Genomic DNA, 22,441 nt, shown 5'->3' with positions numbered 1-22,441 from the left:
CTGAACCATCTCTGATTACCAAATGCACTTGATGACAACAGCAAAGATCTAACACAGAATTAACAGCCAATTCTTCAAGCACTGAGTGCACAAGGCAGCATCAACGACGAGAAAGTTCATCAACTTCCAACTCACTGGAGATCTTGCAAGTAATCACTGCAGAGCTCTCCCAGAAATACCCCAGATAAAACTGCAGATAAGTGATCAGTTAAAGCTGACTCAGCTGAGCAAGAATGTTTTGCTCAGAAAAATGCTGCTTTTGGAGCTTCTCTTTAAAACATCCGCAGAGTGAAAATCCCCCAGCCCTTGTGGGAAAGTTTGACTTGAAACACTTTGTCTCAAAGGTAAGCGGATTTTTGCCATTATGGTTTTGCATGCACAAATAAAGGTCCTTATTTCCTCCATTTCTCACTATTTTTCCTCCAACTGACAGTTTATGGCATTCCTAAGAGAAAATAAAAAGAATGAAACACAGCTCTTCCTCATACAGGCAATAAACTGTATTTCCATTGAATGAATTCTGCATAAGGGAGAGGAGTATAAAAAATAATAATAAAGAAAACAAAACAGGAAGAGACAGGGCATTCATCCCACGTATGCCTGGGCAGACAACTGTGGTTTTCCCTTGAACAGCAGCAGAGAGTTCCTGGGGCTTTGCTAATTCCTGTGTCAGAATTAAGGTTTCCTGATATTTGACTTCTCAGGGCTTCTTTCTCCTGCTCAGACTGTGCCACACTGACCCACCTGGCCTTGAGTTCACCTCAGGCTGGTTGGCTTAAGAAAATGCATGAGTTCAGCATCTTCCCTCCCCAGTGACAGCTAAGAAAAATCTTCCAACACATTACAACCTTCTCCATCGTTTCTCCTTTGTTTTTCCAACAGCCTTTGAAGCCCTCGTGTCTTGCTCTTCCTTCCTGTTGTTTTTCTCCATCTTTACAAGAAAAACAAGAGCAAAAACCTCCCAACTCACCTTTTTGGAAAGGGGCATGATGGTGCTGGGTCGGACGAGCCGCCGCTTCTTGCAGCTCAGGACAGGGCGGGTGCGAGCGGCCACACACGTCCCGTCCGAGGGGACCAGGGACAGGCGCTGCTTTTTATGCAGGAGCTCCTCAGCTTCCTGGCCATCTCCCTGAGCATGTTCTGCCAGGCCAGGCTGCAGACTGTCCCAGAAGAGAGGAGAATAAGAAAACCCCTGTTATTCATGCAGCACTACCAGCAGGTTCATGGTTCACACCTGAGCAAACACTCCAAGCTGAGTTTAAAGCTCTGCAGTTCCTGAGGCAACAGGTTTTATTAAACCAACTCAAGTTTTTGCTTTTAATTCAGTCACCTTCCACTCTCCCACAACTGAACCTTTGACAAAATACCTTTGGAAGCTCTGAACAAAAAAACCAGCATTGAAAGCCCATCACAGAGCAAAAGCCACTATAGACCTGAACCCTAGACTTCAGCTTCCTCCAGAATCAAGAGTTTGGGGAATCTTAAGACAAGACATTTTCATGAGTCTAAATGCAAGAAAACATAATTTTATAGAAAAACTATTTAACCCTGATGTAAATTTGGTTCTGATGAATATTTGAGATCTCTACCCATGCCAACTCTCAGCAGTGACCCCAGGAAGGTGCAGTGCTAACATCAACCTGTCTGTCTCAGGCACAAAGGATGCAGCAGCCCTGGCATCAATACCCCGTGCCCTGAGCAGATCCCAGCGCAGCAGCGCCTCATCTACGGAACCTTTTCATGTCTATTCTACAAGTGTTTCATTTCTAAAAATGCAAAACATTAAAGCCCTGTGGTCTAAGGCTGTGCAGTTCAAAGGCTGCAGGGACACAAAGAGCTCTGTTACAGCCTGCAGTGTTCCAGCTGCAACCGCGGGCTCCTTGATCGGAGCCTCCTTTGCCTGCTCGCACTATATCAGTGCAGGATCCATCCCTCCCTCTCTCCTTCCCTTTTTCCCCTCTCTTTTCCCCTGCCTCCTTCAAGGCACTGAGCAAATGTAATGTTTTTCAAGGGTTTTCAAGTGGTTCAACCCTGTAGCATCGGGGACTGTCTTTCACTTGTTTTCATTTACCCACTTCACGACTTTCTCAACAAAAGCAGCCTGGAGAAATAAAGAATTTAGGAAGTTTTACTCCCCGAATCAATGGGATTCTCCATAACTCCAATAAAGTGGGTCAGTGGTTACTGATAATTTTGTGAGCAGGGCATTAGTACCTTTGAATCACACAATTTGCAGATGTATTAAAACTACTCATAAAGAAACAAGTTTTGGCCATGCTCAGTGCATGGCTGCCTGCAGGGCTTGTTCATGTAAACACAGCTCAGTTTAATTCCATTTTCAGCTAAACAATGCAGCAGAAAACCTCAAGCAAGCAATCTCCTCCAAAATGTTTCCAGGCATGATCTACTACTGTACTTTTTGAAAAAAGACACCATTTATACCATTACCAACCCAGTTACAACTCAGTTACAGCCTGGTTTCCAACGGGATGTTGCCAAGATCATAAAAGCAAACTCTTCCGATAATATCCAAGAGCTTACGTGTTAATAACTCCATTGACGGGTCTTGGTGCTCCACAGGGCTTGGTGGGATGGGATTCAGGAGTATTTGCAGCAGAAATACCCAAGTTTTCTAGTGGCTGGGATCCAGACACACTCTAAAGAAGGGTGAGAAAAACATAAATTAATAAAAGTTTCTTGAATAGCCACAATTTTCTTATTCCTGGGTTCTAGTTGAGGATTCTGCACTGTAGCCATGGATTTCCACACGGGACTTCAAACCAGGGTTCAGAAGTCACTGTATGAACAGGAGACCAGGGACACAAGGAGATCTTAGGGAGCAGCAAGAGGATGGATACATGCAGCTCTTTCATTCCAAGATCCAAAGGACTTTAATTCCCCTCAGGCAATCAGGAGCATGAAAGGCTGAGGGCTTTAAGGAGATTTTAGCATTTTGTCTCCATGGTGCAAACAAGTTCATCACCACCTGTAAACCTCTGCAGTCTCCCCTGCAGTTTGGTTTCTGTTCTGAGCCACGTGGTTGAAAGCTCCTGCCTAAGCACTTTGGGGGAAAACAGGGAGGGAGGGAGAGAGAGGGGAACAGACTTGCAAAACTGAATTTGCATTTTAACTCACTACCTGTGCAAACACAGTCCAAACAGCATTTTAAGGTGTGTTTTAAGTGAGTGGGAACCCAGGCTGTAGGGTTTGGATAGGAGCAGGGCGAGTCCATAACGCTAAAAGTGCTGGATAAACACAAAGCTGGAAACTCCTTTTTGGCAGAGGAAAGTGAGTAAAAATTGAGTTAAAGACACTGTGCTCCCCAATCCCTTCTGCCTGAGGTCTGAAACACAACCCCCCCCGGCTCTGCAGGGAGCAGCAGAATTGTCACCAAGCCTCCAAGGACACACTGGCTTTGTACCTCCCAGCAGGGACATTCCTGCTCCCCACCCTGGCATGGCCCAGAGTGTCCATACCTCTGGCAGTCATCACCTCCAGCCCCATCCGTGCAGTGCCTTGTTTTTGGTGTCAGACATGCTCCTCCCTGGGGTTAAACTTCCTTTCTTCCTTCGTGCAGCACTTCCTACATTCCCTGCCCTGTCTCTCGCTGGGGTTCCCCCTTTGAGCACACATGGTGGTGATGTGGTTCAAGTACCAATAAAAAAGGCAAAAGCAGAGCTCTGACACCACACAGATGGTCAGCCAAGCCCCCTGCTTGGCCCTGACTCCATCCCAAACCCATCCGGATTGCGGTGATTAAATCCTCCCTGCAAACACCCCCCAACTCAATAAACAACTAAACCAGGCCGTGACAGTGCTGGATTAACAGTGTCCAGAAGAGCAGAAACCTGTGTCACCCAGGGAAGGGCCATTCCTAACAACTCAGACAACTTCTGCCTGGGCCTGTTTGAGGAACTTTGCTGGGGGTTTTACAATTCTGCTAAAAGAGACGTTTCTCCTGTGGGGGAGCAAAGACAGGATGAGACCAATTCTGCCACCCAGAGAGACACGGGAGCAAGATCAGATCACACCTGAGCCATCAGGTAAACCCAGCTCCCCAGCCAGGTGAAGTCAGTGCAGGAGCTGAACACTTTTCCTCTGCTTTCCAGAGGCTTGGCAAGGCTGAGCCTTCACGTGACACCCGCCGGAGGCACCCCTGGGGCAGCAGGGCGGGTACTCATGACTCATAAGCTCTTTAGAAATCGTTTATTTTCTTCTCCAGAAAGGGTCTTGAAGGAGGAACTTCTCCGAGAGCTTGCTCCGTGTCTTGCTGGTTCCAGATAGGAACAGAGGGACTCAGCTGCTTCCTGTGGAGGAGCTGGACAGCATCAATCCAACGTGTATTTATCAGGAGTAGCCCAGGCTCTCTTTATCACCCTGAGATGGGTGTACCCTGACACACGAGCAGAGCCAACACCTCCTGGTGCACCTCCCAAGGCCACACTGTCCTCCAGGGCTGGCTGGGCAGCCAGGCCAGGATCCAGAGCAGCATCCCTCGCACCAGGATCACACCCCTGCTCCTGACTGAGCTCTTCTATGTGTTTTGGGTCTGGAAGTCCAGGTCCTTAGGATCCTGGGGGGTGGGGGGCAAAGATTCAACCGTAGCACATCTGCTGTTGCGTATCAGGGCAGCAAAGCTGCTGTGTGCAGACAGGGAGCCATGAGCTAATACCAGGAATGTCCCCTGTATTCCCAAAAAACCCCAATAAAGCAGGCAAGGTTCAGACCTTCACCTATTACCAGATATTGCCCCCTAATTAAATATTTTGAGTGCAGCCCCTTCACTAGACAAGCAATCCAAGGAACCAAAATCAACAGTCAGGTTATGTCTTCAGGGCTTCGTGTTATTTCCATCTTCAGGCAAAAAAATTTAATCACCTACTGAGCTTCCATTTCCCAGCAGATATTCCCAGGCCTTATTTGCAAAGCCCTTCCCTCCACTGGTGATAGGATTAGTTCCTCCTGGGGATTATCAGCCACATCCCACGTATGAAGCTGATGCCCAAGGACACGTATCCTGCGCGCACGCCGGCCAAGGGAGGCACTCACGAGAGGAGGAGATCCAAGGGAGCTGGGGGTGGGACAGGATGGATTCCTCCCTTTGCTCCACGTTGCAGATGTGTCTCTTGCTCTGCCAGTCTGGGGGGGGAAAAGCCTGGAGGGTGCCAAAATGATAAGCACCTCTCCAGGAGAGGCCCAAGAGATCCCCTTCCAGTAAGAGCCCTCACGCACCACCAGGAACGTCTCCGGGTAATCTCTGTCTCGTCTCTGGGTAGTCTCTGGGTAATCTCTGGCTCGGAGCAGATCAAGGCTCTGACTCAACACCCCACCCTAATGAGCAGTCCTAATTGAGCACAAGCCCAGGGACTGGGTGCTGGAGGCAGCAGTTCCAGGGGTGACACTTCCAGCACTGTCACAGAGAAGCTGGGAGTGTGGAGTGATGTGTGTGTCCCTGGGGAAGGGGAATAAACACCCTTCTGAGGAGCAGGCTCCAAGAAGGCACACAGGGCTGCAGGAGTGGCCACAAGAAAGTGCCAAGCAGAAAATTTCGAAGTATTGCATATTATCACTCAGTATCAGGAAATCTCTGACAAATTCTTACCAGGGACAGAGGAAAACATTCCAAGGACAATTTTATGGTCACTTCTAATGAAGTGTTTTTACCTGTATCAACTACACTGAATATTGGTCCGTGAACCTCAAGCTGCAGTGACACCCCATTTCTAGCCAGTCGTGGCATTAGGAGAGAAAAGCAGGAATGCTGCAGCTTGGGACAGAAAAGTAGGAATGCTGCAGCCTGACAGCAGAAGTTTGAGCCACACAGGGACCATCCTGCTCTTCCTACTCCACCACAACTTCCAAACCCTCCACTTTAATACATCTGTGTGTCCCCCAGGATCCAAAGCAATCACAGGCAGGCTGAACAGTACGATCAAGCCTTTAGTCTGTGCCCTACATTTCTGCATTAAATAATAAATACCTGGCACTCTGCATAGTTTCCAGTGCATCTCACTGCAATCATTAATGCCCTTTCCAAGGGGGAATGATCAGGCAGATATTAAATAGCCACATCTTTAGCAGCCTTTGCTAATCATGCTGCTCTCAGTTTGAGGTATTTTTTTGCTGTAGGGAAAGGATTAGTTAGGATTTTAAAGCTTCACAAAATGCTAATGCATATTACAAAGGTGCCCCCAGGAACTCTGTTCTAAAAGGTGTTTAAATCCTATTGTTTACTAACCCCAAAATAAGGCAGGAGGGGGTGAGCTACAGACCAAGATCAGTGATTCCCACCTGGAGTCACAGGGAAGAGCCACCCCAGGAGGCCAGTCCCATGGTTTGAGCATCCCTCTGCCCCACAGCTTAAGGGATGGCCCTTCCCTCCCCAAAACTGGGGAAGGAAGCACTGCAGATGAAGCACCTGGAGCAGTCAGTCCCACTGCTGGCACTTACCAGCCGCTCTGCCCCAGGCTCCAGCTTCACTTCAGCTCTAACGGGACGGGACGAATCATCTACCGCAGGATCAGGGGGTGATGCTTCACCGAGAACTATCAGCCCCTGCAAGAGAGGGAAGGGAACAGGAATTAACTGCAGATCCTTCGGTCTCCACAGGGATGATGCACACCCATCATCCCCCCAAACCCCGAGGCTGCACAGCAGGCCTTGAACTCCCACTATGGCTTCCAGATGTGATGTCAAACCCAATCCTCGGCTGCTGCCTGGGTTTTCCTGACATCTCAGCTAACTCAGAGAGGGAAGGACAGTAGCTGGAGCCAGCTCACATGCCTCCAGCCCATTAACAGGAGACTTTTAGCTCCCTCTTGGGCAAAGCTGCTGAACCACTGCTTGTCCCGCTTCCCACCCTTCCCCTCCTCCCCACCAGCAGCTCCAAGGACACACATGCCAGCCAAGCCAAAGGGAGCATTCTGCTGAAGCACAGAGCAGGAAGCGACTGCTTTCATCGTACAAAGTGGAACTGGCCAACACAGCCAAGCAAACAGTTTTGAGTGGGTGCCAAAAAATCTACAGTCAAACTTGTTACTCAGAGCAGACTTTCCCCCTCCCCTCCCCAAAGAAGTGGTACTTACAAAAATTCAATAAGGAAAGAAAGACATTGCTATGAACTTAGCAGGACAAAGCACAGTGGCTGAGCACTGTTTTATCAGGTTTAACATATGCTGTCCTGCTTCTGTTTTACTCTGAGTGAAGCTTTATCTAAAGGCAGGACTGCTCTGCTCTCGGAACAACACAAAGTGAAATAAAATCATTGTCATTATGCATATTCTGAGCTGTATTATAACAAAGCAGGGCAAAATGTGCAAGGGATTAGGGAGTTGGTGGAACCTACAGACCACGAACACAGTCCAGGACAAAGACAAGCCCCACGAGTTGCATTTGGTCAAACAAGGAACCATGAAGGGGCTGCTCAGATCAAAACAGGCAGATCAGCCATCTGAAAACAGTTCTGGAGGTTGCACAGTGTGTCACAGCAAAGTGAGCCTGGAGGGGAACCTGGGCACGTTATCTGGAGAGAGGACAGGGCTACAAGGCTTCCCTCAAAGCCCACCGAGTCAAATCCCATGTGACTGGTGCCATGGGACACAGTGGAAGTCACCTGCAGCTCCGTGGCAGGGGGCTGCAGCCGGGTCCCTTCCAACCCAAACCAGCCTGGGGTTCTGGGATTCGAAGGATGATTGTCTGCCTTCACACAACTGTCTGTTCAACACATCCACGGCTTTCCAGAAAGATGGTGGCAGTTCTGGGACACTGTTTAAAAACCGTTCATAAACTAAATCCAACCGCAGGTGGCCTCTGGCCAGCAGTGAGGAAGCAGCTGGTGTCTGAAACATACATGATGTTGGTTTTCTAGAGTTTTCTGGCATCCCAGAAGGATGTTTAGTGGATGAGAGGGGCTGGAAGTCTAAACTCCAATACTGCTGGGATTTTCCTCTACTCTTGAAAGATCCTCTCCAGAAGCAGCCCATCACCTTGCAGCACTACTTCTAGAAACATCTGGCCATGGTGCAGCAAAGAGCTTGGTCAGCTCCAGAAAATGCAGAGACTGGGACTGAATCCAAAATTGGGAACAAGGATACTGCTTCCTTTGACACCCCTGAAAGCACCCGGGCTTCTTGTATGCTCAGCGAGAGGAGCAGGTGGGGAAAGCTGGGCATCAGGAACAGAAGCTGCCACCAAGGACTTCTGCCTCTGGATAAAGGCAGGGGATGAAGGGAGCTGCTCCATGCCCCAGGATGCACAATTGTGAAATGAAACAAAACCACCCGATGACCTTCATGGACATCCAGAGCCTTACATTCACTGTACACACTCTTCCAATCCAAAGGCACAACAGCCTGCTATTTTTAAATGCCTGAAACAGGGTATTTTACAATCAGCTCTGAGCACACGCTCCCTGATTTGGTGTTTTCCTCCACATCTCACCAGGCTCTGACTGAGCCGATCCGAATGTGCCGAGAGCACAATTCCTGCTGAGACACCCAGGCAGCAGTTTATCCTCAAAACACAGGGTTATTTTTGACTGCCTGGTCCTTCCCTTGCTTTGATCTGACACAGCAATGTGTCTTTCTTGAAGGGTACACTGGGATGTAAACTCTGACATATAAAGGTAATTGACCTAAAAAAGAATGAAATAGAATTTCTTTGAACTTTAGAACTTGTAGAACTCTGAATTCCTGCAGCACTACCTTTTAACCTCCTTATGGCCAAATAAGCTAGAGTTAAGTTATGCTGATAGAAAAAACAAGGTTTTTCCAAATTCTTTAACTGTTTTCCTTGTACAGTTTGAAGCCAAATCCATTCCAACAAGCTTGAGTGTTATTAAAACACAGGGTTGTTTCTTTAGTCCCCTATTCTTGTTCCAAGCCCTTTTAAGACTCTCTGTAGTTTTTCATTGGTGCAAACAGAATCTGTTTTACAACCACCCCAGAGCTCAATGACATCAAGATAACGACAGCTGGGTGCAGGAATAATCTCCAGCAAGTCCTTTCAGAGATGGGCTATGTGATACTTGTGGTTCTGTTTTTTTCTTCTTCAGGCAGAACAGCCACTACCCAAAACACTCAAGATTTGAATCCCCCCTGCACCCTAAGCAGTATGTTTTATCTTAAATTCATGTATTGGGTTATCACAGTTGAGTTTTGCTCTGAAAAAATCAAAGAGGATGATCCTGTTGGCCAGAACCTCCTTTCAGACCTGGAGGCTGCAGCCTTAGATAAAAACACAGGGGATGCTTGTAACCATTTTCAGGCCATTTCATGAGCCTGTCAAGTTGTCATCACCTGGTGAAAGCCCTGAACCTTCCACATCACTACAGGAGTTTTCTCGTTTCTTCCATTACTTAACTTTTAGCATATAAATGTTCAGCTATTTTGTATTTTGTACTTAAACCATGCTTCACCATCAGCTTTAAGACAGAAGGAAGATGATCCTTTCTGAAGGATCATTTGCCCACTTCCCAGAAGCCTTCTGCCCTAATCTCAGTAATGGATTCTGCTCACAAGCCGTGCTCTTCCACCTCCTCATTTAGAGCCTCACTCACTCAATTAAGCCTGTTTTTCTACACAGCTGCATCCAAGTCCAGTCTCCCTCCCCTGCTTTCTACCCCCTGGAAGCCTCTCCCCACCACCCCCGAGCAATACACATCTTGGGAAAGGCGTTTGCCAGACTGAATTCCTGAGGATCTCTCAGTCGATGCAATACCAGGAGCCTTCTTGCCACAAACTCCAGACATTCCTCCCTCCAAGGCCTGACATTTAGATGCGCATGCCTGAACAAGTCTCCATAACAATCCCTTCCTCATCCCTTCTCTGCTCTCCCCCATTCTCCCACCATCTGAGAGCAACTCTAAAAAAATAATTCCTTCCATAGAGAAAGGTCAGCACCAAGAAATGATCTTTTTCACGAAACAGACTCAATTTTAAGCCTGTGCTGGGTGATAGCCTCTGAACTAACTTCCTCCACAGGCCACTCCCTTTCCCACTAAGTCTCAGTTATTCTTATCCCCATCTTCTGCTACTCCCAAAAAGAAAGAATCAGAAGGCTTTAAAAAAATATCAAATAAAAAGAGAAAGGTTTAAGCGATGGGGAACAGTGTCACACATGCAACAGCACCAGCTCTGCTCGGCACCAAAGACTGACTCTGGAGTAAGGTATTGCTCCCTTCACGTTATTGTACTGAACCAGGGACAGGAACTACACACAGCCCATGCCAAATTGCATTACAATTAGTCACAGCTTTGCAATCTGTTTTGGGAGAGAGGCAGGGGGGAAAAAGCATCAGACTTTGCATCCGCACTCTCTGGTGTCAGAGAGAGCCATGAGGAGGCAAAGCAGAACCACAGGCACCCAAAGGCATCCTGCTCCTCACCTTATTGGCTCTAATCTGCTTGTAAATGTCCGTTTGCTGCCGGATTCGGTATTCCAGGTCCGAGACGTGGGCTTGGAGCCAGTTCCAGCGGCTGACGATGGCGGCACGGTCTGCTGCCCATCTCCACTCTGCCCTTCGCCTCCTGCAACAACACAGAGGGGAAGGGGGATTATTTTGAGTGTGATTTTAATTACACAGGCCACAAAAATCCAAGGAGAACTGACAGACAGATCAAAAGCTCCATCCTGGATGGCAGAACTGATACCATCTCACTGCTAATAATTACCAAGGAATTACAGATGTGCTGCAAGGACCGTGTCTCTGCAGAGCAATATTCCAACATCTTCAGTCACATTCCAGTGACTGAAATCTTTAAAAAAAAGTCTGTCATCAGTCCCCAAATCGACCTGAACAGCAGCTCATACCATGTGGCCACAATTAAACCTCAGGGACAAGTTTCACAACCACCCCTGCTGGGGTTTGAAAGTAAAACCACTGCTTGGAGAGGACCAACAGGGCCAACCTTGCACAAGCTGCTCCCCTGCAACGAGGTCCTGCACAGCACAGAGCAGGCAACAGCAATGCAGACCTGATTTCTGCATCTGATGGATGGACCCAGCAAATAAAGAAGCCAGAAAATAACATCAACTGTCATCAAAACACCCTCAATCCCTACTGCTGGCCAGAAAGCAACACACTCCAGGCCAGAAAGGAACACAAAGATGGTAAGGAAGGGATAAATCCACGGCTCCACTCTCCACATTAAAAGCCACAATATCACGAAAATATATCCTAAGCATCCTGATTCCTGTGGATAGATATTAAGGTTGCCCGGAAAGGAAGAAAGCCCCGACATGGTGTGGAAACAAAGCATCAGCAGAAAGTGCTGACAAATCCAGTGTTGCTGCACAAAGCCCTTGCCACATATGGATGCTTAGCAATTAAGAAATTAATCACCAAATAATTCCCTTTGCCCATCTCCCCCTCCTTCTGTGTAGCAATTTTGAACCAGCCAGAGCATGTGGGGCAGGAGAGCCACAGCAACGTCCAGATGTTTCCTCCAAAATCAAACCAGAAAGTCTTCTGCTGAGATTAACCCATTTCAGAGCTGAAACCAGCCACTACAGCAGAAGCAGCACGTGGTAAATGAGGTTTTGTACTGAGGCAGCCCCAGCTGCAGAGATGGGAAGGAGCAGAAATCATCAAGTTCTTTGAAAAATCTGCACCTCCTGGGCCTCTGCCCCGATTTAGGCATAACTGCTAGCAAATGCACTTGCCTAAAAATGAAATAAATACAAAAAAGTCCCAGGGTTATTACCAGTTTCAAATCAACTAATAGAAATACCCTGAAAAGGAGGAGTTGGTTGCTTCAAACTGCAAGCAAAACCCATGCACTTAGAACAAGACACGTCATCCATATTCCTGCTGGACCTTCGGCTGCACGGGCGGCGTCCCTGCAGAGCCACTGTGGATGAGGCCACATTCCCACAGAACAGGCAACGCTGCCTTCTGCCCTCCCAACCTGCTCCAAGACCTTTTCCAAAACACCTTTAGGAGTTCAAGCCCTTCTCTCTGGAAAAACCTCCCTGTGTAAAGCCTGAATTTGGCAGTTTGCTCTTTGGGGATCCACAGAGTGCTGGGAATTATTTTTAGAAGTAAGTTTTTAGAATCAAATGTTGCTGAGAGCACATCGCAAGTGCCAATTCCCTGGTTTGCTTCTCCCAACATTACAAAGCACCTCTGCCTGCTGGAACGCTGGCCTGTGCTGTTAAATACAACCCATTCTTTTGCTCAGATTACACAGAAATTGAGATTAAGTATGAAAAAAATAGTTTTAAATCCATTTGGTTTCCTAAGTGACATGGCAGCACAAGCAGCAGCAGACCTGCTCCTCACCTTAAAATCAGGACACATCCTACCCCAGAAAAACCCACTGGATTTGAACCAAAAATAACCCAAGAAAGCGAAACACAGTAATGTACACTTCATCCTCTGACACCCTGCGGCAGCAGTGGAGGAGGGGAAGAACAGAATGATGGCTCAGCCACACTTTCCAAAACAGCACCGAGCGTAGTGTGTCTCTATATTTAGAACTGAGCCTTTCCCAGTTGGTCCCACCCTTCCCTGCGAGGTGCTGCCAGCAACATCCTGGGATGGATGTTCCCCTCATGGGGATCAGCTGCAGGATAAGGACCTATGGATATTCCTCAGCTTTAACGTCTCCATAAGCATTTTGTGAAAATTATTCTTTTCTCATCTAGCATTAGAAAGGAGCAACCGTGCACAACATAGAGTGTGATGTCCTGCAGTGACCACTGGGAATCCAAAACCTCCACTTGCTCTGGGGGAGAGGGAAACCCACTCCTTTCTTTCTAAACCTGAACAGAGTCTACAGGGAAGATGGAGAGGGACTTTGTACAAGGCCACGCAGTGACACGGCAAGGGGGAACGGCTTCAAACTGATAGAGGGAAGGGTTAGACTGGATACTGGGAAGACATTCCTTCCTGTGAGGGTGGTTAGGCCCTGGCATAGGGGTCACTTAGCTCCAACGCCCTGCCATGGCAGGGACACTTTCCACAAGTCCAGGCTGCCTCTAAGCCCTGTCCCACCTGGCCTTGGACACCTCCAGGGATGGGGCAGCCACAGCTGCTCTGGGGACCCTGTGCCAGGGCCTGACCACCCTCTTAGGGAAGGATTTCTTCCCAATATCCAATCTCAATCTCAGCTTCCAGACCCTCAGTCAGCCTATCCGCCCACCAGTCCATGCTGCTTTCTGCTGAGTCCATGCAGCTGAATTCCAACCAGACAGAGACAGCCCCAACAAACTGAGGGAATTAGAGATCAGCAGACTTATTTTTCACCAGGAGACTGCCCTACTAAAGGCCCAGCTGCAAAGTGAGCAGAGCAGATCCACCAGCTGCTGCTAAACCATCCTGGCAATGACATGGAGCTGCCGTGGAGCTAGAACTTATTTCAGACTGGAAAGTTACAGGCTGAAGGGGAACTACATCATCAGAACCACTTCCAGGAGTCAGCAGAATGAACGAGAAACGGCCACTGGGGTCTGGAGGGAGATTGTTTCTGCCACTCCAAGCACCTGAGCAAACCCAAACCATCTTGATGTTAAATGAGGAATAAAAGGTCACACTGGAAGAAACAGTCGATGTCAGAAGAGAGAGAAACACAACACAGAAACACTGAGAAACTCTGCAGGCAGCCAAGCAGACTGAGAGCTGGAACAGCCATGGGAGGGATTCGCTGGGAACCAGAGAATGCCTTTGGCAGGGATGCCAGGAGGCGGCACAGCCGGGGCACCCGGCAGCTCCGAGAGCCTCGGACGCTCGCAGATTAATGCCACAACGTGAGGCAATAAGCTCCAGCTTTCCAGGCACTTTCCATATGGTTTCCCTCCTCTACTCTGTACTGGAATATTCCCAGGGGCTTTGCTGTCCCCTGGAAGGCAGTCACCTTCCAATGCAGAGGTCATGCTGTATTTACTCCCCTCTTTCCTACACAGCTTTGGACAGAAAAAATCACCAAAGAGTGGTTCAAAGGGGTTTGAGACCTTCCCCCCAAAATCACACAGCTCAGCCTCCCTCACCTTCCAGAGGCAAACTGGGAAGGTGTCAGCCCCTTCCCTGGAGGACCCTCACCGTGGCATCAGGATGGGACCTTTCCTCAATAAGACAGCCAGTATCTGCCCACTGGGTGAGGCTGCAGCACTGGGAGTCAGGAGATGCCTGCCAGGTGACCACAGCTGGGGGGGGGGGGGGAATGGATGAGCCTTAAGGTCCCTTCCCACCCAAGCCATCCCGGAATTCTGTGACTGTGACACACCCATGTGCCCTGCTCACACAGACAATTCTAAGCATTATCCTCGAGCAATACACAAACGCAATTTTTAAAATTGCTCTTGTAACCTTTAACTGTGCCTCACTAAAGAAAGAGATTTGAACCCCATTCAGCTGCTATTTTCCACTTTGCTCCATGTATTAATCACATTCATTCTTCAGCTCACCAAGCTTTTATCCTTTTTTAATTATTATTATTTTGGATCGATGCAAAACCAGATCAGCGTGTGGAGCAAGAGTTAAAGCTCTGCCAAACCCACTCTCATGACGACTCCGAGGGAAGAAGAGAAAACCCCACAAGGCTCGAGAACAATCTCATTAGCTGATTGTAACATTTCTGCCTGCAAAGAAGCCAAAGTGAACAATTTGTTCAGCTGAACACCCACCCCCACCCCTGGACAGAACCATCAGCTTTGAAGGGCTCTCTATTCCCAGCATGTGCTCGGCACTCTGCTGAATCTCCTTCCAACCTCCCCTCAGCTCATTCATTCCCATATTCACACAAACCCAGGACCTCCAGAGCCTGGGAGTGAAGACTTATTTCCACTGAAAAACCCCCACTGCTCAGGGAAAACTTGGGAGCACAAATCCTAAAGCACGAGAAGGGCTAAGCCAAGCTCCTGCCCAAGACAGAGGCCAGCAGCCCAGGGACCAGCATGATCTGCATTCCAACACAGCTCATCCCAGTTGCCCCCCCTTTTGCTGAGGGAGAGACATCGAAACCATGCCCACCCCCCCCAGCAACCACCCGGATCAGGGTATTCAAGGGTTGGTTTTGCATCTTTAGTTCATTTCTATTAAAAAAAAAAAAAAAAAAAAAAAAGGTGGCCCAAGGCAGCTGTTCAAAGATGCCTGAACTCCTGCACAGGAATCACAGCACAACCAGAAATCACAGCCTGTGGCAACTCAGCAGAAACCAAACTTCCACTACCCCAGCTGCAGAAGGAGTGTCCAGCCCACGGCCTAACATGTCCCAACAGCCCCTCATCCCGAGGGAATGCTCCAAACTGGAGTTCATTCATTGTGTTCTCCCCACTCTCCCCTCTCACTGTTGCAGCCAAAGCTTTGCCCCCAGGCCACTCTCCTGGCAGTTTCTCTCCCCAGAACATCCCCAAATCCTTTCCTAGTGCAAGGCAAATGCAGCCTAAGGATGCAAGGAAACCCATGGATGAGTACAAAACTCAATCCTCAAACAGGCCTACAGATGGGGAAACAAAAGAGGGAAATGAAAAATACCAAAGCGAAACAACTGCCAAGGTGGGGGGACAGAGACCCCCCAACCTGCTCATGGCACCGAAAAACCTGAACCTACAAAGCCACCTTCAACTCATCCTACCACTCACACACTGTCCTGTGACTCACAAGTTTAACTACTTCAGAAGCTGCATAATGAAAATACACTGGAATCCACTCTGAGAAAGTTTCCCCTGAGTAAAAAGTCAGGGGATTATTTATGTTGTTGAACATCATCATCTCCATACCTCAAGGTCAGGCTTAACTTCACAAGACTTAAATGTCTGGCATGCAAGTGCTTTCACAAAGTGTCCTCAGAAAAGGAACTAAACCAAGCCATCCTACTAAATTACCCTTCTTCCTTGAACTACCCTCAAGACCATGCTGGATGGGGCTCTGAGCAACCTGGCATAGCAGGTGTTCCTTCCCATGGCAGGGGGTTGGAGCTGGATGATCTTTGAGATCACTTCCAACCCAAACCATTCCACTGTTCTATTTAATTCTAATTATCATCTATTCCATGATTTCCCTTAAACAGAGTATTTCGAAAAATAGTATATGCCACTTAGAGGAATCCCAGTAAGTGGGCAGGGAACAACCAGGCAAATTCTATGCAGACACACACAGACACACGGAGCACACAAGCTGTACCCGGTTTCTCACCAGTAAACAAGAAAACACCATTTTATTTACCTCCTGTTTTTAGCTCAGAGCAACACTGCTGGCTGTGAATCACCACCCCCAGCACCTGCAGAAACTGTGACATCAGTCCTCGCCCCCTGTGCCACGCTCAGGGCCTGGCTGTGCCGCACGAATGGACTTAAGGTCCCGTATCAGAGCAGTTCCAGAGCACTGCCCAAGGCTGGACTAAACGGTCTTAGAGGTCTTTTCTAACTGAGAGGATTCCACAGTTCTGTGAAGGTGAAACTGCACAGCCCCAGGTGCCATACGAGGCTGGTGTGCAGTGACACAGCATCTCATCCCCGGGGCCTCGGGGTCTGGATCCTGCCGTGGAGCACCCAGGGTGACTCACGGGGATGCTGAGTCACTCCCCATCTGTGCTGGCCCTTCTCAGCCCATCCACAATCCCAGTGGAAACACATGAACCTCGAGAGGAACACGCGGCAGCTCCCACCAAAGCCTGGAAATGGCAGAATGGTGTCTCAGAAGTACTTTTGTGCTAATTCAAATCCAAGTGCCCCAGATCTTTACACCATGACATTTATGCACTGCCCCAAGCATTTATTCAGCTGACTGTCTGAAAAACAGCCATTCCCAGCTCTAGCTGCTCTTGAGCCCTTAGCAGCGACAATTGTTCTGTGACAACAGCCAAAAATTCGGATTTTATTCTTTCGGCTACGCCAATGCAAGTACTTTTGGCCATGTCTGAACCCTGTTTAGCACCCATGGACAAAGGTGTGGGGAGAGAAGGGGAAGGCAAGGGAGCAAGGTGGGAGGTGGGATCAGAAGAGTGTGGGATCAGAAGAGTGTGGGATCAAAAGAGCGTGGTCACTACAAGCTGCCTGTTACACCAGGAAAACCAACTCTCCAGAGGCACAGCAGAGCAGTCAGCTGAAAAATACTGTGTTTTAAGAGAATTTATTGGACCCGTTTTTCAGTAGAGCTCTCCACATGCTCACAGGCGCTGAGGCAGGCAGAGCAGAGCAGCTCGAACTGCCCCTGTGCAGATTCTGCCTGATCACCATCACTCCAGACATTAAGGCAGTTTCTTACTCCCTTGCAGCTAAACCCAGGAATGAGAAGGTGACACTACACCAGGCACCAAAGTTTGCTCCAATTGCATTCAGTTCATTGTGATTTTTTCCCTTAATGCTCAGATTAAGATGCAATTCTCAACATTACAAACTATGAACCAAGAACGCCTACTTTTCCCTCAAAATGCCTAAAATACAATTGCTCCAGTTTACAACAAACATCCTCCAGGAGCATATCCTTCTTTTTGCTGAGTAAGGGTCTTTATCAAGGTTATAATTTTGCTTACAGCAGCCTCCCAGTAGGCCTGGGTTGCATAGGAGAATCATTACCCTTCTTAGACTCAGTTTTCATTAGGAGTTAAAATTCTTCTACAAGAAAGCAGAAAGTGGCAGAAGCACAAAGTCAGTGGAAATTCCGCTCTTCGTTTTTTCTCCTCTTCACATTAAACGCAGGATCTCACCAAGAGATTTATAACTTTCTTCTGGCAAACTCAAGAGCTGAGGACCAGCAACTCCTGTTCACTAAGAAGATACAGTAAGTGACGACAGGGGTTTGACATCTCCACTAACACATCATGAGCACAACCAGCAACAACCACAAGCCATTATCTTGAATACTGCAACTCCATCCTAAAGCTCTGCTTGCTGCCAAAGCAAAGCACCAGAAGAGCAAAGCAGCCACTTCCCAGCTCCTGGTCTCCCTTCAGCACCATGAGATCACCTCACACTTGGCAGCATGGGACAATGTGACTTTCTGGATTGCTGAAGAACAAGTTTCCCTGAAAATAATGCAGTTAAAACATCAAAGAGAAGGAAGGGGGTGTTCAGCATTCTATGTTCTTCAAACTAAACTGAGAGCACAACAGAGAGGAGACAACTACGGCACGGAGTAAACTGTTTGAAAAGTTATTACACTTGTACCACAGCAAAGCCCTTTGTATGCGTGCAAGTAGAGGAGTTTAGTGTCCAAGTGGGGGAGCGCTCACTGCAGCCCATTAGTGCCACAGTCCCTGGGGGAACAAGAATAGAGACTATGCAAATCAGGATCCATTGTTAAAAGGGAAAATTTATTTCACATTCCTGAGCAGCAGTGTTCCTGGAGCATAACAATTGGAGAGGCCCTTCTGCTGAGCATGGCACATTTTTATGCTCCACAGTAAATCAATATTCCGTAATACAGAAACTACATGAAATTATTGCCAGGGTGAGGACAGTAGCTCTGAGCTGTGGTGAGCAGCACTAACACAACACCGTGTCAGGACAGGACTTATTTGGGACGTGTTTTCATTGTTTAGGAGGGTTACTGAAGGCAGAATTTATGGAATGGTTCTCCAGGATGTTAAAACCTTCCAGCTCATACCGTAAGGCGAATGGCACCAACAAAGGCATTTCCTGATTGTGCTGCTCTCAACTTGATCTAAACAAGCACTGCTACAGTTGTCTCAGTGTCCCAAAGCTTCCCCACTTGGGCAGCACCAGCAAAACAATCTCACAATAAGATATTCAAGAAAAAAGCGGAGTTAATCTCAAAGCAAAGAATTCTTCCTTGCAAGAGGGGAATTGACTATTCCTTCAGTATTTACCAAACCTCCCAACAACGGAGCTCACTACACACTGACACAGGATGCAGAAACTTTTTTTCAACTCAGCCACTTCTGATCACCGTCACTCCAGGATGGAAGTGAGCAGGGGAACAAATAAAACCTGCTTTCAGTTTCCTCTTAGTTTATCTTGCAGGAGATAGACTCTTCCTCTTTGCACCCACCCACTGCACCCAGTAAGCACTGACAGAGAGGAGGCAGCAGCACTGGATACTCCCATCTTTCCAGGGATAAAAAAGCAGCTTCAGTCTCTTTACTTCTCATTATGCAGCCGTTAAGACCTGAGGTCAAAGGGTGTTTTGTCATGGCTCAGGGGGACCAGGGGGGCTTTTGTTTAACTCCACAGGTTCTGCAGCCCAAGATCAAAATGAAACTTCAGGATAAGTGATTACACTGAAACAGGCTCAGCTCGAGGCCTGGGAAATTTCTGCACAGCTGGGATGACCTCACCCTCCTTATCTGCTCTTTCATGTCCTGGGAGGAAGAGGAGAGAGCTCTGCAAACATGTCTCCAAATGCAGAATTCCGACACAAAGTTTGTGTTCCTGAACACAGCTCTGAGATCACAAAATTACGCTCTGCTCTGTACCTGGAACACAAAAGCTCTAAATCCTCCTCACAAAAGTCTCCTAAAAAGGTTTTTTTCAGTTTTCCTCACAGTTCATTAGAGCAAGGAGGATTTTAAGCTCACACAAAGGCAGCAGTCAAGAACTCCAGAGAGTTTTTGACTCCCCATCCCTGGAAATGTTCAAGGCCCGGGGCTTGGAGCAACCTGGTCTAGTGGGAAGTGTCCCTGCCCATGGCAGGGGGGTGGGACTGGATAAGCTTTAAGGTTCCTTGCAACCATTCTATGATTCTAAAAAATACATTTGTTTGGACCACATAGTGACATCAGGACAAACCAGGCAGAAGCCAAGGAAGATTTCCAGTGGAAGCAGAAGTTCCCAGCAGTGCCAAAAATGGCTGAAATGGACCGGGCTTGGAGTAAGGGAGAACTAATCCCGGATTTTAGGGAACACTGAAGCAGCAGAGCAACATCAATGCAGAACTGCATCAGCGGTATGAACTCACCCAGCAGGTGCAGTCCCAAGGCTCCCTGCCTTCCAGGGGAGCGGCAATCTGCAGCCTTCGGGAGAGCACTGGGAGCAAGCTGCAATCCCAGCTCAGGCCCACTCACTCAGGGGCTTGCCCTGATTTCCAAGCCTTCAATCCCAGTAGCTTCAGAGTTGTAGGAAAAATGAAATTTCCTTTTCTTTTTTTGCTCGAAGCACGGGGAGGTCATCGCTGTTCAAAGCAACAGGAACACCACGGCTTTTAGGGACAGAGAACACCTACTGGATCCAGATACTCTCTGTGGTGCTGTGCTCAGTTCCTCTGCAGCCCCTCTTAGCACAAGTCCCTCCCCAGGCCTCTCTCAGCACAGCCCCCAGCAAAGACCCTTCAGTCTAAACCAGCACGAGAATGAAGCTACACATCAATATTAAATCTGAAGGTCATTTAGTCAAGGGAAGGGGCAGCCATGCTATTTCAGGCATCGATCCAAGGAAAGTTTCCTCTCTCAACCCAAAGAGCTCTTCCAGTTAACACAGAAGTAACACATTTCTGGCCTCCAAGCCCTTTATCTAAGAAATGGGATAAAATAATCCTGGCTGAAGGACTGCTGTATAGCACAGGAGCTTGGAAGAAGTCCAGAGAGAAATGGAAAGGGAGAGGGACAAGAGGAGACTGATGTGAGTCACGCTAGGCTTGGTTTTGCCTGGAGCCAGAGAAACACCGCGGAAAGGGGTCATGGAGCATCAGGATGGCACGGGCAGGGAGAAGGGCAGCTGCTTCCAGCTACTTAACTGCGGCCAGGCAGCACCAGAGGCAGCAGATCAGAAGATATAAACTATGGAATTAGCAATTGTGTTCTACAGCAAAGATGCAGAAAGGTTTCATGGCACTGGATCAAATCTGAGACCGAGATCCCTGTGGATGCAGGGGAAGCTGCTGGTTTGGGGTAGGTAAACTTGGGGCACCAGAGGAAGGAGCTTTGGGCAGAGCTGTCCTGGGGGTGGGTGGAGATGGCCAAAATAAGGCTGTAAAATCCAGTTGTATTTCCATGAGAAGAAAGGCACAATCTGCATTGTTTGGCCACGTGAAACCCCTTTTATCAGCAATGCTCTGGCACACAAAGGACTGAAGAAACACTGGATTCAAACATCAAATGGGAGATACAAAAGAGCATCTCTGCTTTCCAAGAAAGGGCTGAGCTCTGACCAGGTCGAAGAATCTTCCAGAAGAGCAACTCTGGCCACTAATGAATGCCACTAATGAAGGGTTTTCAGGGAGCTTCCCATCTCATCTGCATTCAACCACATTCGACACATCATGTCACTTCCCTCCACTCCTCATCACAGCTTTGGCACCAGTGGACGTCTGTCAACACCCATGAATTTCTCAGGCATTCCTGGCTCCTTTATCAAGTTTTCCATCATTTAATGAATCTCATTTAATGAATCTGCAAATCCCTCTGCACGGTCCCACAGAGCACAGTTTAAGAGAGCCACTATTTCAGCCCATACTAACTTCTGAGCGTGTTTGTCAGAAACAATTTTAAACCCCAGCAATTTCTGGACAGTAGAAAGGAGGAGTATTTCACCCAACGTACGGTAGAGGTGGCACATGCTGGAGCTGAACAAACTCTGGATGATCTGCTAGGAAGTGATGGAGACAAAAAGGAGCCAAGGCTCCACTTGGCAACTCATCTGAGGGCTGCAGCTGAGTCCTGTGGGTCACATCCTCCCACCCACCCTGGGGGAGGCCCTGCCCTTTGGGACAAGGACCAAACGCTCTTGGCATAAATGTCTGGGAGGGGACAAGCAGAGCACAGCTCCTGCTGGAGCTTCACCTGTGCCCTGCTCCAGTCCCATGCTGCCAAACCATCCTTCAACACAACTCGGTGCACTGTAAAACAAGGACCTCCCCCAAACACAGTTTTAGCCACAGGAGGCCTCTGCTACTTGCTGTGGGCTGACAAGTTTAAACTTACAGATCCCCTATTTACTTGGCTGAAAAAGAGCACGGGGTAATTCAAACTCGGAGAGCACACAAGCGTTGGAGGGAAGGAAGCGGAATCTGGGTGAGTCTGCAGAGCTGAGGTGGCCGATGCTCACAAACTGAATGCCGGAATTTGGATGTGAACCATCCAAATCACAAATCATGTTTGCTGCATGGGACCTTGTGAGAGCCTGACGAGGACACCCCTGCCGGTGCCACGTCCTCAAGGACTCCTTGAATGAAAAGTTTACACAAGGACTTTGGATGATGAACACTGGAGAGTCCAAATACATAAAGTCACACATGTGCAGATGCGTTTCTCCTACAGAGCCAAACGGCACCAGCCCACCAGAGAGAACACAGGAACTATCACTGAGGGCAGAGTTAAGGGATTAACTCCAGGTAGGCTCCAAGGAGGAAGTCCACATCTGACCAGGGAGAAAAGTGAAGAACAAACAAAAAGGAAGAAAAGCAAGAAGCTGATAGCAGAGTCCATGTCTGTATGTCTGTGGTGGGAATCTAATACTTATTTACTACATCACAAAGACCTTCCCTTAGGGAATAGGACACTGCCACTGTGGAATCCTGACCCAGGGCTCTCATCCATCTTCTGCAACA

The 22,441-nt window shown here is 48.2% G+C and overlaps 1 protein-coding gene across 3 annotated transcripts in view; it reads right to left on the bottom strand.

Moving 5' to 3' along the window:
• Window positions 1–22,441, bottom strand: part of KANSL1 (KAT8 regulatory NSL complex subunit 1) — a 73,597-nt gene that overhangs the window by 11,545 nt on the left and 39,611 nt on the right. For all 3 annotated transcript variants that reach the window (XM_042053269.1, XM_042053178.1, XM_042053357.1), the window contains exons 3-6: window positions 10,385–10,526; window positions 6,451–6,555; window positions 2,542–2,657; window positions 971–1,160 (exon numbers count right to left, since the gene is read on the bottom strand). In XM_042053269.1, the coding sequence (XP_041909203.1) occupies window positions 971–1,160; window positions 2,542–2,657; window positions 6,451–6,555; window positions 10,385–10,526 (553 nt within the window). The remainder of the gene's footprint in view (window positions 1–970; window positions 1,161–2,541; window positions 2,658–6,450; window positions 6,556–10,384; window positions 10,527–22,441) is intronic.

This window comes from Corvus kubaryi, unplaced genomic scaffold (genome assembly GCF_017639235.1).
Source record: "Corvus kubaryi isolate FWS band 111438036 unplaced genomic scaffold, C.kubaryi_AGA036_p1.0 123, whole genome shotgun sequence".
Taxonomy (NCBI): domain Eukaryota; kingdom Metazoa; phylum Chordata; class Aves; order Passeriformes; family Corvidae; genus Corvus; species Corvus kubaryi.
The sequence above is the reverse complement of the archived record's forward strand: the minus strand, read 5'-3'. Positions and strand labels throughout refer to the sequence as shown.